This window comes from Astatotilapia calliptera, chromosome 16, assembly GCF_964374335.1.
Source record: "Astatotilapia calliptera chromosome 16, fAstCal68.1, whole genome shotgun sequence".
Taxonomy (NCBI): Eukaryota; Metazoa; Chordata; class Actinopteri; order Cichliformes; family Cichlidae; genus Astatotilapia; species Astatotilapia calliptera.
In genome coordinates this window covers 20614642-20631596 of record NC_137437.1, presented here as the reverse complement: position 1 = coordinate 20631596, position 16955 = coordinate 20614642, and the positions used below count along the sequence as shown (strand labels likewise).

At 40.7% G+C, this 16955-nt stretch overlaps 2 protein-coding genes and 2 long non-coding RNA genes across 4 annotated transcripts; 2 read left to right on the top strand and 2 right to left on the bottom strand.

Annotated features, from left to right (window-relative positions):
- Nucleotides 1–1727: 1727 nt before the first annotated feature.
- LOC145420942 (uncharacterized) lies at nucleotides 1728–10667 on the bottom strand. Its single transcript, XR_013902184.1, has 2 exons — nucleotides 10373–10667; nucleotides 1728–1862 (listed from the first exon to the last, which is right to left on the bottom strand). It is a non-coding gene; the product is annotated as an uncharacterized LOC145420942 (long non-coding RNA).
- Nucleotides 4325–5504, top strand: LOC145420944 (uncharacterized). Its single transcript, XR_013902187.1, has 3 exons — nucleotides 4325–4467; nucleotides 4998–5066; nucleotides 5369–5504. It is a non-coding gene; the product is annotated as an uncharacterized LOC145420944 (long non-coding RNA).
- Nucleotides 5497–8138, top strand: dlx1a (distal-less homeobox 1a). Its single transcript, XM_080290420.1, has 3 exons — nucleotides 5497–5960; nucleotides 6261–6460; nucleotides 6791–8138. Exons 1-3 carry the CDS (start codon nucleotides 5651–5653, stop codon nucleotides 7040–7042), a joined length of 762 nt encoding a protein of 253 aa, XP_080146546.1. The 5' UTR covers nucleotides 5497–5650; the 3' UTR covers nucleotides 7043–8138.
- A 1569-nt stretch (nucleotides 10668–12236) lies between the features above and the next one.
- dlx2a (distal-less homeobox 2a) lies at nucleotides 12237–14815 on the bottom strand. Its single transcript, XM_026144949.2, has 3 exons — nucleotides 14282–14815; nucleotides 13664–13848; nucleotides 12237–13507 (listed from the first exon to the last, which is right to left on the bottom strand). The coding sequence occupies exons 1-3, from the start codon at nucleotides 14598–14600 to the stop codon at nucleotides 13181–13183; spliced, it is 831 nt and encodes a 276-aa protein (XP_026000734.1). The 5' UTR covers nucleotides 14601–14815; the 3' UTR covers nucleotides 12237–13180.
- Between the last annotated feature and the right edge of the window lie 2140 nt (nucleotides 14816–16955).

The following is a 16955-nucleotide window of genomic DNA, read 5'->3' as shown; positions in this document are numbered from 1 at the left end:
AGGGCATGTCAGTCCTCCTGCCTCTGAGAGAGGTAATTATCCTTTTCCTGTCAGAGAACAACAAATGATAGCCAACTATGGGGGTGCATTTTCAGGAGCTGAAATTTGTCAAAAGGAAGGAGAAGGAGGTTTAATTTTCTGGCAGCTGCATATCTACTTTTATCATGTTTTTTTTCCCCCACTGGTCATTTGTTGCTTTTTTTTTTGCTCTTCACATGAGCTCGCACAGTGTAGAGCTGTTTGTTTATGTCTGCGAGCTTCTGAGGGTGTATTTATGTGCCCTGCATTAACATACCTATTTATAGTCCTACACTTTCTTACAGTCATCTTTTTTTTTTCTGTTGTGACCATTTCACAGATTATATATTGTCCAAGTAATTTCCCTTTCAGCATCTGTGTTTTTTACCTTTCAGAGAAGGCAGTGAATGGAGGGAAAATTATCACAATTACTCATATAATTGAGCCGTCTTTGTAGCAAGTGCAGCTTCAGTAGCCCCTTTTTTCCATCAGCCAAAATGGTTTCATTATATGGGTTTTTCATATTCCCTGACACAGGGCTCTGCTGAGGGCCTGGCACGTGGATGAGATGCAGGATGAACAGAGCGAATCATTAAGGTCACAGTAGGAATAATTATCCCAGCTATGGAAAGAGCATCTACAGCCTTTTTTCTCCCCCAGCACAAATGCAATGTCCACGGCTTTTAGTCACAAAGAACTTTGTTACAAATGGAGCTTCCACCTTCTACTTATACAAAGAAGAGAGGGGGAGAGCAAGACTTGTATCAACATGACAATTTTCCATCATTAAGACTAATGACAGGCACAGACTGTGGGGATCAAGGGGAGCACAAAAAAGAGAGGCGCATTCAGGTGTTGGCTGAGTGCTGACCTCCTTCCTGTCTTTGTTGGAGACTTAACTCTTAACAAAAACTAAAAAGGGTTTCAGACTAAAGGCGCAGTGGCAGCTGAACGTCAAGCAGCCCAGCTCTCCATGGGCAAATGACTTAATTGGCGAATTTGCATGTTTTCCATTTGTGGGGAAATTAATTCAATAAGGCCTGCATGTAAAGATGTTTAATCAATCGTTGTTTTACTGTAGGTGAAATAATTCTCCGTTATGGATGCATTTTATTGATTTCTACCCCTGTCATCCATCTCTCTCGCATCACTGCGCAGACTAAGACTTTAATTTTTCACTCATTTTTTTCTCCATCTAATTTGTTAACGTGAAAGTGGAGCTTAACAAGTGGGACTCTGCAATATGTCCACAAGTATGAAGCATCCGCCTGACACTAGTTTCTTTTACAGTTTAGCTGAATTAAGTAAAAGTCATATTTTTCCAAGTCCTCTCTCCCCAGCCTTCCCTCAGGTAATTGGTCATTTTGCAGCCAATTTTGGTCAGGTTGGATGCTTGCTGCCATGGCCTGACCCCTGCTGCTGCTGTAATGGGGACAGCATTTCTACCAGTTCACTAGGAGCCTTTCCACACCGTGACCCCCAGCTTTCTGAAGAAAGAGCTGCTCTGAGCACTGAGATGGAAAGAAAAAAAGGAGTTTGAAATGTGACTTTTCAGCTCTGCAATGAGCCACCTTAAGTCAGTCAGCCAGCATATTAGAGGTATATTAGGGAGGCCCTGCTGGATATGAAAGACTTGGACATCATGTTTTTCCACAGGTGTGAAAATCAAGAAAGGATATTTTAAAAACAAGCAAATATATAAACATATATATATTTTCAATTTGATTTATTGCCTCCAGGCTTCAGCACTTATAAGAGTGTCAGTCACTTCCGGAGCAACAAGTCCAGATTGTCCAGTTCCTCCCAAAGTGATGAGAAGCAGGAGCTCATGAGGTCACCAAAGCCTGAAAACAAACAAAAATAATGATTGTTATCCCGAACAATTTCTTAGTTTCATTTTTTTAATTGTTTAATTGTTTAAACAAGGAGAGAAAAAAACATTTTAGTTTGCTATTAAAATATGACAAAGTGCAAAGTTAACTTTGTCCTGCTTATAAACTGTCAATTAAAATCAAATGAGGAACACAAGCATGTTTTAATTAGGATGTGAAATTGAATGAAAAAAGTCACATTTATACAGGAAGAAAATGAAAATGAAAAACTCTAAATATATTTTAAAAATTTTCATTTCACACAACATAAATGATGAGCTGATAAAATATACTGTCAACTCCGATTATCACACAGAAATGCACCATTAGCTATTAAAACATATTCTGAGGGAAAAAACTGACACCAAACAAATTTGAGTTCAGCTGTCCAAAATAAATTCTGCGTCCTTCTCTGTTTTATATAAACAGTCAAATAAAACCCAACATGATTTCATCTTCTCCCTCTTGACCCCTATGATAATGCAATAAATTAACCAATGCGACAATCTTGCCTCTCAGATACTATGATTCATTTTTTGTTGTTTTTTTTTTGTTTACACGTAACTCGGTAAACAAAATCAATTCGCATTTTGATGCCGCATTGAACATGAAAATAGACATTGAATCGAGTTAATTGTAGTGCATCTAGTTTTCGTTCATTGAGGCTGCAAATTACAGGATGGCAGCGCGAAGCAACGCCAGAGAAGAAGCAGGACAAAAGGCAATTTCACTTGTCTGATCCGCTGCCTTTAAAAACGTGAAATGCAACCTTCGTATAGTTTGACATTTCTGCTGCAGATCACTCACCGAATTGCATTTGGATTTGATGATGTGCTGAGGCCTGCTGTATTCATCTTTATTATTATTATTAATAATAAGATTTTACATCAGTTATATTGTTAGTGCTGTTTGAGATATCTGTGCCCTATAACCATTTAGTAAATAATAATAATAGCAATAAAAAAAAAGAAGGATTTGCACACTTCGGAAATAATTCAATATTCTCAGAAATTCTAAAATCAGAAGGAGGGGGAAATATACATATCCTAATAGGCATATTTGATCTTTTGCAGTTTAAGGAAGAGGAATTGCGATTTTATTTTATTTAAAAAAAAAAAAGGATTTAAATTTCCCTGCACCTCCAGTGTTGGTAATTAATCATCACTCCCATGCAGAGCCTGTAGGGTGCACAGGGAGCTGAGCCTCCACACAGCATGGATGCACAGTTTACCAGCGCACCGCGGTCGGGGTAATATTTGGCGGCTGTTAAAATGTGGGTTGGTATGGCAGTTGAGGAGGGCTTTCTATCACCGGACTGAAATGAAGTCTGTGACATCTTGGCCCGTTTACCCCACCACCACCACCATCACCACCACAAGCAGCAGCAGCAGCCCCCCTCTCTCTTTCTGTCTCTCCACCTCTGCACTAACCCTCAGGTGAAGAGCAGCAGGTGTTAAAACACCCTCAGCCACAGAGCTACTCACTCCTAATGAGTCCTGCCTCCGCGCTCCATCCATGCATGGAGGACTTTATTTTTAGTGTGGCTAGTTAGAGCCGTGCTGCCCCGCTGCAGGAAGGACCGCTGTGGCCTGCGCTGCCCTCCTGCCGGCGTGCGCAGGAGTCAAATTATTAATGAAAGCGGTAATATTATCACCGCGCCTGCCTCGTCCGAGCCACACCGAGGATGGCTTGAAAAAGAGAGAGAGAGAAAAAAAAAATCCCCCTTAAATAGGAAATAAATAGTTGTCAAATTAAGTTTGTAAATGTTTGATTCTGCAAGAAGGATCAATGGGATGAATATAATTTATGCAGGATGTTTTTCTCCTCGTCTCCAAATGACATAAAAATCTCTCATTATTATTGCTATTATTAGGGTGTTATTTTACATTTTTCTGCAAATTCTGCCTCTATTCTGTTAATGGTTTTGCTTCACAGCTGTCTGTAGATACTATAATCGTGGGAAAATAATGACAGTTATCAGTCGCACCCACCAAGTACCCATAAAAATCTGTCCTCTGTTCTGGAAGATGATAATTATTGGTTGTACTACCATTATCATTGTCGTTGTTGATAGAGGAAATCTTGAAGCATTTTTCGAAAGTAATTCCAGAGAAATCACTTCAAATTGGCCTATTTTAGGGGGGACAAGGGACCAGCTTTCGTTATAGCCTAATATTTCACAGAAATCTTTAAATTCAGGCATCCGCAGCCGCCTGGCACATTGTGGCACACGCGCCGTGATGTCAGCGCCTGCATTTTGATAACACATTTTGCAACTTGCTAGTTCTGCTATGAGTTCAATTATGTAATTATACTGATAATCACAGTGACGGAATTTAACTGCCTTTAATTTGTTATTCAGGTGGAGATGGAGGGACTACGGATGGAGCAGCCAGGCTGTGTTTCTGCTCTGCGCAGACACCAGAAGAGAAGCAGCCTACAAATGAAGCCTAATAAAATGAAGAGCTGCTGCTGCTGCTGGATACTTTCTTCTTCTTTCAAGTGCATCCCGCGGAGGCTCCCTGACCCCGGATGATGCGGATTTATTTGCTTTTTTTCATGACTTAAAAAAAATTGAGTAAGTGAACAGATATGTATGTGTATCTATATTTTAAATTGCAGCTCCTGTACCAATTTGAATTTTGTTCTAAATCTGCCGCTGAGGGAAATTGCCTCCAGTCTTTTCAGTAGTAAGTTCAATTAAATCAAACGACAATTATTCTTGTTAGGCTGTGGGAGGCTGGCCGCACCCCATCCTCACTTAGATTCATAATAATCAAAGGTGGCGGTGTTTAACTAAACTGTGATCAGTAAATTGACTGCGGCAAAAAGGGTGCGTAAAGATGTTTGGAAAGCATTTAAATGCGACTAGAAAACGTGTCCATCCGGCCTAAAAAACAGGGAAAAAAGAAAAAGAAAAAAAAAGATGCGCAAAAATAAAACCGCAAGTTTGCCTAAATTTGCAAGACTAAATTTGGAAACTGTAGTTTAAATACAAGCAGTATCCCCGGGTTTAATTTAAAGGGATTGCTCTGCTACATTTGCCGTAATATGCTGTGATGCTGTGTTGTTGTTTTTTTTAGTTGGTATTATTCTTGTCATCATCAGGCCTCAGACAGAGAAGCTTCTCATTTCACATCATTGCAGACTTTGCTGTTTCAGTCCCTCTGCTGCCAGGTGAGACCTCAAGTTGCACTAAGTGTTAAATACATGACTAATTACAGGCCTACTTATGAAAATTGAACGCTAGTGTTATGCTAATACGCGTTCACTCCTGATGCAGCATTGGGAGCTGTGATCATCATCTTAAGAAAAAAAGGCTTTAATGCAGAAAGAGCAGCCGAATATTTAAGTTTACTGGCCTTTTTTTTTTTTGCAGTAGCAGTATCACTACTACAAATAATAATCATGTTATTATGGTGAATCTTGACATGTCAGGAGGAAATCTGAGGTTTTGCGGTTTTCCTTGACTTTATCAGGTTCTTCGGACCTAGCCCCAGCGTCACCAATCGGCTTCCCTCTTGGAGAGAGTGGACCAATCAGCGACAGTCTTGATGAATATTCATGAGTCCGAGATTCAAACCTTTGAGCGAGTTTGTCTTGGTCCACAGCATCATTCCTAGGACTTTTCACGGGCACAAACTACATTTTCTTATGAATGGAAAGAGAAAAAATCTGTTCGGCTTAAATTGGGATCCGTCCTTCACTGAGATCATAGAAGGAAAACAACAAAAGCGAGACAAGGGGAACCGCCAGAAGAGATGACAATGACTACGATTCCAGAAAGTCTTAATAGCCCTGCCTCAGGAAAAACCGTTTTCATGGAGTTTGGACCCCCGAGTCAACAAATGTCGCCTTCCTCCATGTCTCACGGACACTATCCCATGCACTGTTTACATTCTGCAGGTCACACACAGCACGACAGCTACAGTCCAGCCTCGTCGTTCCCCAGATCCTTGGGTTATCCATACGTAAATTCCGTCGGCAGCCATTCCACCAGTCCATATCTCAGCACAGTACAGACTTACCAAAACAGCTCGGGACTCACGCAGACACGATTAGAAGATGCAGGTAAGTGTGCCACAGAGTGCTCTGGATCCTAAATATCAACTTTCTGTGCTGGTACGGCTTTCCACTAGACGGTGTAGGCAAAAAAGACGACCCAGATGTGGAATTAGGCTTGGTAATTATTTATTGCGTAAGGCTATAAACAATGTATGCAATTAAGGGTAATTATACCTAAAGTACAGCCTGTAAAACTTGCGCTGCAGTATTCATTGCTGTGCAGCACTCTTTGCTACAACTGTCTCCTCATTTTTCTCCCCTTCTCTGCTTCTTCTTCTTCTTTGCTTTCTTCTGTGTCTCTGCCAGCGCCAGAAACAGAGAAAAACACAGTGGTGGAAGGCGGAGAGGTGCGCTTCAACGGCAAAGGGAAAAAGATTAGAAAACCAAGGACTATATATTCGAGTTTACAACTTCAAGCCCTGAACAGGAGATTTCAACAGACTCAGTATTTGGCGCTACCGGAGAGAGCTGAGCTCGCAGCGTCGCTGGGTCTCACCCAGACACAGGCGAGTGTGATCCGCACACACATAGCTTCACTGCGCAGCTGCGCCAACGACGCATTTCTGCACATTTTTAAATGTTTTTTTATCTCTCACAGCATACATTCTTCTTCTTCTTCTTCTTCTTCTTATATTATTATTATTATTATTATTATTATTATTATTATTATTATAGACTATAATTTATTTAGTGTTGTTTATTAATAAAGATAATTTATATTTTTTATTATCATGTTTTGCTTTTCACTTTTCACGTGCGTAAAACCGCGTAAAATGGTTATATATATTTACATATATTTTAATGTCTCTCTTTAAAAAAAAAAAAAAAATCTGCAGGTAAAAATTTGGTTTCAGAATAAAAGATCCAAATTCAAGAAGCTGATGAAGCAAGGCGGTGGTACGATCGACAGCAACGCTTTGGCCACCGGCCGTGGACTTTCCAGTGGTTCTCCCTCGGTGGCACCTGTCTGGAGCTCGCCGACCACCGTGAAGACTTCAATGGGCACGACCGGATCTTACATTCCCAGCTACACCTCATGGTATCCAACCACACACCAAGAGTCTATGCAACAGTCACAGCTCATGTGAGCAGAGAGCTCAGCATCAGGATGGTGAAAGGCCCAGCAGCCGCTGAGCGCGGCTCAGCATTGACAATGCACAACAAACAACAAGATTCCCGGAGTTTGCTGCCGCATCCCGCCAGCTGACACAGAGGCCTCCTCATACCGAAGACGGCGAGCAGAGATACAGAAGAAGAGAAGAGGTCAGACAGAGTGAAAAGGCGCACAATGCGCCAGAGGGCAACCAGTCCGTGACCGTCCCTGACAGCGGAAATCGCAGACAAAAGGATCATTTGGTTTTTTTTGGCTGCTTTTGTTTGTTTGTTTTTGGGTTTTTTTTCCAAATGTCGGTTTCTGTTTGTTTTCAAACTCATATTTGTGTGAACACTTCGGTTGTTGAGCTGTAGGCTACATGTTTATTAGAAAACACGTGTTTGTTTACGCCAGATTGTCGGGGCCCAAGGTGATGACGGCCATAAAAGTCAATTTGCATTCATCGACAGTTAAAAGGGCCACTTAGGCCACAGCAGAGTTTCTCTAACCAAATAATTAACGATAAATTCCAGCGGTAGCCATCAAGCCGCTCCACTCACAGCGCATTCAACCGCAGAGCACAGGGTGCTGTGCGCAGAGCCTCGAGATGCTACTATGTTGTTTCTACGTGTTTGTTATTTAAGTTAAATTATTCGGGCTAGTTTTTTCTGTTTGAGGTCAGTCTGTGTTCAGTTTGTAAGCGTGTTTGAAATGACAACACTGTGTTGTTAATGCTGCACTAACGCAAGCAAAGCTTTTCTATGCCGTGCCCCGATGTTATGTGAAAAATGTAAAAGGCCTGACGATTTGCTGCTTTAGAAAAAAAATTGTCCTGAGGGTGAGCAGCTCATTTGTCACTGTATTTTGTACATAATTTTCTTTTTTTCTGTTCCTTTTTTTGTGCTGTATACTGGATACGCTGTGAAACAGGGTTTAGGCTTTGTGTAGCTTACTCGTCGAAATGTGTTTAGTCAACATAGGAAATATTTAGTTTTGTATTGATCACCTTAATTTATTTATCTGTTTCTGAAGTTTATGTACATAATGTGCAAAGTTTCAAAAGCAGTAAAATATGATTTAAATTATGTCAAGAACGGTGTCTGATTCACCCCACCTCTTCCTCCACCATACCGCCATCACCACCACCCCTCCATCCTCCTCTACCCACCCTGGCCCCTGAAAAGAAAGGCTTCAGCGTGGTGCAGGTTTAATGCGAGCTGACACAAAGGAGTATCATGTTGGCTATTGTAGCAGACACCATGTGAGCGCGTTTGAATTAACTGCAAAAGGGTCCTCGTTTAGATTTATGGTCATGTCTAGCGTTTAGCCTGCATGTGTTTGTGCTGCTGCTCGCTGGCTGCAGATGTTGTCAGACCTCTGGAGTCAAGCTCAGAATTAGAAATCTGGCCTCGCATGTAAAAATGCATCAAGACAGTGTTGTTACGAGGCCTAGTCTCTGCAGTGTGTGTGTGTATGTATATATATATATATATATACATACATATATATATATGATTTAACCACCACTGTGTCATTCAGCAAAATCGCCTTTCAGCCCTTTCTTAAAGATAACCTCCTTTCTGTTCTACTCTTTAACGATCCTCACTTTTTCACTTTTTCGTCATGAGGGAGATCAATTGGGTGTGTTAAGTGAATAATTGCACAAGAGGCAGGTGCTGCAACAAGAAAAAAAAAGTCTGGCAAAGGGCGGATCAGATGGAGATCAGTGAGAGTGAAAAGTTCAAAGGCCTTCTTGTTTGTTTAACACGGCCGAAGGCTGTGGTTAGAAATAGCCATCTACATGGGAAAAAATGAAATAAATATTAATAATATTTTAAAAAGAAGAACGAGATCTGTTTTTCGCGCGCATTTCGGTGGTGATATAGGAAACAAATTAATTTATTATAGTTGGATTTTAGCAATATTCATAGAAATTCAAATAACACTTGGATGCATTGGGGAAAAATCAAAGTAAACGATATAAGTAATTAAGTAAATAATGATTTGAATAATTAATATTAAATTAAAGTAAAAAAATAAAAATAAATATTAACATAAATTAAAAATAAAATAAAGAATTGAAAAATATATTACAAAAATTAGAGTTTTGTATGTGCCTGCAAAGAAAAAAATTCAAAAAACAAAACAAAGAAAGAACAATTTTTTTGATGCACGGATGTGCTCGCTCTTGCAGCTGTCACAGCTCCATGAATAAATAAATGTTATTATAATAGCAAATTCGGCCTAAAAATATTATTTTCTGGCATCTGCGAAGTCCGTTTAAACCTGACTCAAGCCAACATCCAAAAAAGTAACCAACACAAGATTATTATTATTATTATTATTATTATTATTATTATTATTATTATTGTAGAACACGTTAAACTAGTAAGCGTGAGTAGTAGCCTTGTTTTTTATGGCATGCTTTGCTTCGATGCCGTCTCCTTTGTTATTCTAATACAAATCTTAAACATGTAGAGCTCTTTGTGTGCAGCCTCACATTTACAACAGGCCTTCGTATATTTCGATACCATTAGGAAAGCAGAGCTGCTGCTGCTGCAGTGAACATAAATCTGCCTACCTAGCCTTAGAAAAGGCGCAGCTGCACATCCAAGAGGGTCAGTGTTATTTCGCTGTATTCTCCCCTTGATTATACGAGCTGAGCCCATCAAACCCAGCATAATTACAGTAATTTCGCCCTTATTTATTCTAATGCAGTTTCCTATCTCTGAGGTAATTATGAGCAATTTTTTTCGCACCGAGGATCTTTCTGCGTTGACAAAAGAGATAGCGCTCTGAAAGACATTTTCTGCTGCAATAGGAGGGGAAAAAAAGTGAAATAGGTGAGGTGCCATTTCGTCACCGTTCCCTTTAGACTTAGCCTATGTATAAGACTGACAAATTGCTTGCAGGTGTACATCACCGAGTTGTCAATGCGAAGAGGCTTCAAAATGAGCAAAGCACAATGTAAGAGTAACGAGTGCAGCGACTATAAAGAAGAACTTCTCTGTCTCCTCTTCCTTGCATCTTCTCTCCATGTGAGCGGCTTTCTAAGCCATGGGAGATTTCAGCTAAAAGAAGCTCCTCGGTTGCACTTTAACACTGAAGTTGGAGGATAAAATAGTCCACGTGTAATATATTTTTCTTTACCCCTCCTGCTTCTTGAGGATCTAGTCTTTGAAACGGCATCAAAGAATCAGCATCATTCACGGATGAGAATACAAATTAATAAAGGCTGTGCGCAATGAAAGAAATGGACAAATCGAGCCTCATTGCGCACTCGGCGAAGCCCCTAAAATGTAAGAAATAAACATGTGGTACACACCTTTCAGCTTGAAATTGAAGAGACAAGCTTGCCCTCTCTGGATTTTCAGATATCAGCATGGAGGCAGATCAGCACCACCAGCAAGAAGCAGCAGCAGTCCTTCAGCACAGACTCAAGACGAGCGCTTAAATCCCACAAAATGTGTCCCATGTGTCGGTCTAAGCTATAGCAGCAGAGTTCAGAATATGACTGAAAATGTCTGCTTTATTTCCCCTCTTTATAGCTGATGGGGAAAAAAATGTAGATTATTAGCATAAATGTTTACTCCTCATTACGCTGATGACATTGTGCACTCGAGATCTTGGTAATCTTTGGGGGAAATTATGAGTAATTTTTTAAAATTTAAAGCAGCAGTTACCATGCAATTCAGGCTAATTCTGCGTAGGCTCCACACGGATATAATTACCGTCGAGTCAAGATGTTAGGCTAAAAACTATGCATTGATATTCCCATTTATTATGTACATACAACTTTGACAATGTTGATGCTTGAAATAGCGGGAAATTGTCTTGTGTAAAAATTACACCCCATATTAGGACATCTAAAATTGCGAAGAATTATATAGTAATTGCAGGCTTTCAGATTTGAAAGCCAGAATGCTCAAACCAGAGCAAATTTGGATGAAATTACAGATCAGGGTATAAATTAGGATAGGGGGGTATGGCATTTACAAGTTGCCCAGAGAAATGCAAAAAGTATAAACCACAGCAGCTCTAATCCATGAATGAAATCACAGGGAGCAACAGAAAGCACCCAGAACCCCCCCCCCCCCCTTTATTTTATTTTATGACGCAAACAATAAATTAAAGCAAGCAAAATGTGTTATTTTGGAGCATTTTTTAAGTGCACGCTTGTACACTATTTGCAACACTGATTTTTTAGACGTGTGTACATAGGGGGGGCTGCATGTGTCTGATACTGTCAGCCCTAGGGGGGGGGGGGGGGGGTTGGTTGGTGGGGGGCTTCATCATGCAGATACAGCAACCGCTGACAAGCTGCAGTCTTAATTATGTACAAGGAAGAGGTCCCACTTTATGGCCTGTAGTCTTTTGAAGAGAAGCGTGTGGGACCATGCACCGTATATCACCATCTTTGTGTGGGAGCCATGTGTAAATAACACGAGCCCCGCTCTACCTGTCTGTTGGAGTCAAAACATCTCTAATAAACATTTTCTCAATTAAATCTATAATAAAACAGGGTTTCCTGCATGGCTCCAATAAATTGTTTTTTTGGACGTATGCCTGTGTTTTCCATGTTGCCCACAGGCCCTACAAGCAGCCAAATAATGTGGGTCAAGCTGCTCGTCTTCGAAGATCAGAGACCTCGCTTGTGAGGCGTGAGAAATGTTTCCATGATGTTGTAGCTGCAGGCTGTCTTGGCTCTCGAGTTCCTGTCTCTTTTCTCTTGTTAGGTTGAGTTCATAAAACGTCTGGAAAGCGGCTCTGTGACTCCACAGAGTCTGACGAGCTTGTGCTCATTCATACCCACCCTCGTCTTCTCCTCTCGCATGCCAAGGCGTGTTGATGATGTTGTCGCTCTAAGCTCGGCGTGCGCCCCCCGGGCCTCTGTCTCTGCTTGCCTGCCTGCCCGAGCCTCGGTTCGGATAAGCAGCTGCTGGCGGCAGTCAGAAGTAAATTTCAACCGAGACAACTCAGGAGTCCCCCTGGATGCCCTGGAGCTTGTCCACGCTCGTGATATAGCACCACAAGACCTTCATGTAACTACAGGCTACATTTTTACAACAAATTGTTTCCTAAGATTTTTTATTTATTTATTTTTAAACCCATTGAATAAAAAAAGGCACAAAATTAAATTAAATGAATAAATAAATAATAATAAATAAATCTTAATGCATCGACATGCCTTCATTTTCTAAAATGATTTATTTTTATTTATTTACTTTTTTTTTTTTGAGAGGGTAAATCCAGCTTTAGTGAACATAGAATGTATTTATACACACATACAAACTCGGATGCAAATGCACAGAAAACATTTTATTTAAATAAAATCTGGCCATATATGAAACACTGCTAAAATAAATAAGACCAGAACAAAAAAAGAAAATACAATTTAGTGTTGATACAAGTCAGAGGGCGGGACGATCAGTAGCTCACGGTGGTTAATGGATGAAGAGCCAGAAAAAGACAAAAAAATAAAAAATAAAATTAAGTCAAAGCGAGGTGGGATATGAAAAAAAAGCTGTTGTAAAATATTTACAAACGTGGATCGGAACACTTATCCCCCCGGACTATTCAGATGAACTACGTGAGGAATGGATAAAGGTAAGCTGGTTTTGTTTTGATCGCACAACATAAATGAGGTCATATTGCAAAAAAGGCACCATACAGTTAACTTGTGCTACATTTGTGACAGGTTGTCCTGCGATTCATGTTTTATTTTATTTTATTTTTTTGCAGGGATGGCAACACACATAAAAAAGGAAGAGAAAAAAAACAAAAGAAAGAAGAAGAAAAAGTGACGTCCAAGTAAAAGTATATGGGCTCGCGCCCATGCTGTGATTGCTTTGGGTAATAGTGGTTCATTCATCACTCACATAAACAAAATAAATAAATACAAAAATAACTGTAGAAATCTGAGTCTACCATTTGTAAGCACGAAAACTGGCAAGGTCCATAAACCTGTCTGGTTCCATGAAATCTCCTAGATGCTGCGCGTAAAGTTCGTATGGTGCAAGCACGAGGTCTGCAAAATGAAGGTAATGGCATTTTATTTTCTCTTTATTCACCAGTATTGTCCGATTTACACCCGACGTTTTCTCGTTCTCTCGCTCGCTCTCTCTTTTAAATTTCAGAATATTGTCCCAGCGCTTATGGCGGAGTTGTGGTGATGCTGAACCAGAGGAGGCTGCAGATGCGTGGCAGAGTTCGTAGTTGAGTACCAGGAGTAGTTTGCCAAAAACGACGAAGGCGCAGTTGTGTTTGGAGGGCTGCTGCTCTGAGGTAAACTAGAGCTGACATTGTTCATTCTTTGAGTCTGTGGAAAGTCCCAGGCGGTAGTTGGTGGAGACGTGCACGGGGGAGATTCACTGGAAGCAACATGTTGTTCTGGGGGGATTTCTCCACTTTTCCACAGCTTCTTGAACTTGGAGCGGCGGTTTTGGAACCAGATTTTAACCTGAGAAAAAAAGAAAGAAACTAATTTAAGCTTAAAATCGATTATAAGCGATATTTCCCCCTTAAATCCCATCTTTGTCAGTTTTAATTTGTTTTCACACTGAGACATGCAGTGGATATTTGACAGCGCATGAGCCCACAGATGCAGACTACCCACCTGTGTTTGCGTAAGGCCCAGCGACGCTGCCAGCTCGGCCCGTTCTGGTAGAGCCAAATACTGAGTCTTTTGAAACCTCCGTTGAAGTGCAGCCAGTTGGAAGCTTGAGTAAATGGTTCGAGGTTTCCTGACCTTCTTTGGTTTTCCATTAACCATCCGGATTTCTGGCTCGCTCTCATCTTTCTCTGAGGGAACATTCAAATGCAATTCACGTTAGGCACGAAGGGTTTGGGCATTTTTCAGTGTTGCAGAACTGCTAGGCGTATTTGCACTGTTGTCACTTTAGGTTTGTCAGATTTGTGTACCCCAAATACCTTAAACCTGATTTGATTAAATTATGTATATTTATAAGGCCCTACTAAAAAAATACAAAAAGCCAAAATAGGCCACTTTGTGGATCTGTAGGCTCTTTCTTTGGAAATAAATAAAACAGTTTATCGTGTTACATATTCATACAAGAAAAATAAAGCATCAATACATTTTAGTCAGATAATAATATTTTTGTCAAATACTGTGCATACAAATTAACTCAGACATGTTCTGCAGTGCGTTTTGGTCAAAGACAAAGCCACTGAATACATGCAAAATGCTCTAAAACGAACTTGAGAGCTCGCCTACCTGTGTCTGCGGGAGTTGGCGATGAGTTGGAGCCATAAGAACCGTATGTACCATACGATGAGTTGAAACCGAGGTCGTATGACTTTGCGTTATATGGCACAGAACTCGTGGCGCTGCTGTGGTACTGGTAAGTGCCCAGTTGTCCAAACGGTGACCCGGCGCAGTGCCCAGGCTGCTGGCCGTTGTAATAGCTGCTGTCCGTCGCCGTGGAAACCGGCAGAGTCGGGGACTCCTGCGATTTGTGCAAGCTGTGGTAATTGCTTGAGGTAATCTGGTTCGAATGCATATCAGTATTTAAGTTCTCGAAAACTCCAGTCATCTTGGAACTGGGGGAGAGCAGCCCACTAACCTATGCGAAAAAAAAAAAGAATATCGCAAAAATCGCGACCTAGGCGATTGCGCGACAGGCTGTAAAGCACGACTCAAATCTTGCACTGATGACACCCTTTCGTGAATCAAAACGCATCCCCGTGTATACCTTGGCAAAATCAGCGCAAGGTGTGTCCTTCTCACAGTGGCCTGTGATTATCTGCTACGGTCGGCGGTGGGAGCGCATTTATGAGAGAGTGAGAGGGAGAGCTACTGTGTCTGAGGCAACCAATGAGTAAGGGCTGCACGACTGACTACTCCCCACCGCGTCCACCCTCCATTATTTCTTCAGGTCTGTCTGTCCCAGTTGTCTGCGGATAGTTTTACATAAAAGCATCTCAAAAGGTTTAGCCTGCAGACCCAGGCCTGATCTCCACGCGCAAACTGCCGTTTAAAACCAGATGAATATTGATTTTGGACAATGGATAACACCTACTGCACGTTAGGAAAACGATGCATTAAACTGGGCCAAGAAGCAGTTTTTGGCTTGCAGCACAGTGTATGTTTTTTGTTGGAATTTGTTTATTAAAGCTTAACAGTTCTTTATAGTAAAAAAAAAACCCTGAGCAACAGTAACACTTTTCTTCTTTTTTGTCAGAAGCAAACTAGATAAGGAGGGGACTGTTTAAGGGAAATCTCAAGGAGCTGACACAAAACCAAACCTTGTGGATATCGCCTAAAGGTGAAGGTTTTGTTGCTGTGGAGAATAACTACAGCGCCACCCAGAGGTCATAAAATTTACTTGTTCACAAAATCCCTTTTGTTCACTTACCTCTCTTTTTCTGTCTGCGCACAACTCTAAAAATAAATAAATAAACTAATGGTGATTTAAGCTACGTCACATCCGCGTGAGGAGTCCAGGTGTGTTGGTCGTTTGACACTGTGATGCGTTCAGATCTCCCGGAGATCCTGGGAAAGTTCAGGTAGTGACGGAGCGGAAGTGCAGTTGTCGCCATAAGATGGCAGCATAGTTCCTTTTATTAACACGCCTAAAGCCTAAAGCAGGCTGCTCTGTGTTGATGAGGTTAGCACCAGCATGCATCTCCACAAAAACAAGTCTCTCTCTGGAGGTTTATAAAGAAACCTGCACTGAACTCTGGCTACTCTTTATATAGTCATAAAGTGAAAGCCTAGAGATGAATCATCTCTGATAGTCTCCTCAGTCTCACAACATATAATACATAACAACCACAAATACTGTCAAAATACCCTCAGAAAGTTCAACTCAAACTCCACACGTAAACTTTGTGCCACAAGTTGCTTAGATGTGTTGCTTAGCAGCTAACAGCTGACTACCCAGTCAGTTAAAAGAAGAAGTTTTTAGTTGAAAATGCACAAATCATCATATCTTTAAATAGAAGCCCACAAGGATTTCACAATCTAGTTCCCAAAGTTTCTAAAAGTAAAATGGGAGCAGAGCATTGTAGCTCTCCTCTCCTCTCCCTTGTGGAACCAGCTTCCAGTTTGCATTCAGGAGACAGAAACCCTCTCCCCTCTTTGAAGACTAGACCTAAAACTTTACTTTTTGGCAGACCTCATAGTTAGGGCTGGATCAGGTGACCACCCCTTTTATTTGCTGCTATGGGCTCAGACTTCTGGTGGACTTCTGACACACACTGAGCATTTCTTCTTTATTCACTCCTTTTATTTGTCCTTATTTCTCTTTGTGCTTCTTTTCTTTCTTCTTCTTCCTCTCCCCACCTAACTCACCACAATAGCTAGCTATTCCTTCCTGAGCCTGGTTTTGCTAGCTTTCTCTTCCTGTTAAAAAGGGAGTTCTTCCTTCCCACTATTGCCCATTTCTTTATAATAGTGGATCATCTGACTTTTTTGAGTTTTTAACTCTAATCTTGTTGGTTCTTTACCCTGCAGTATAAAGCACCATGAGGTAACTGTTGCTCCAAAGTGGCCCTACACACACACATATATAGTGCTATATATATATATATATATATATATATATATATATATATATATATATATATATATATATATATATATATATGTATATAAATGAACTGAATTAATCAAGAAATCTACTAGATATGACCAAGACAGATACACAAGCGAGAAGGATACAAATCAGTAATATCCATAGTTTTGGTGACAGGTCAAATAGAAATGCAGCAGAAATTATGAATTCATGCATCCTTGCAGCACCGTGTGTTTTAAAGTCTGCTTGATTATGAAAGAGCTGATTTCTAAATCTGTTGTTTCGAAGTCCAGGTAAAGATGTGCTGACACCAAACTAAAGCACATTCATCTGAGGCTTAAAAACATTTTTTTAAAACTAGAACTCAACTAT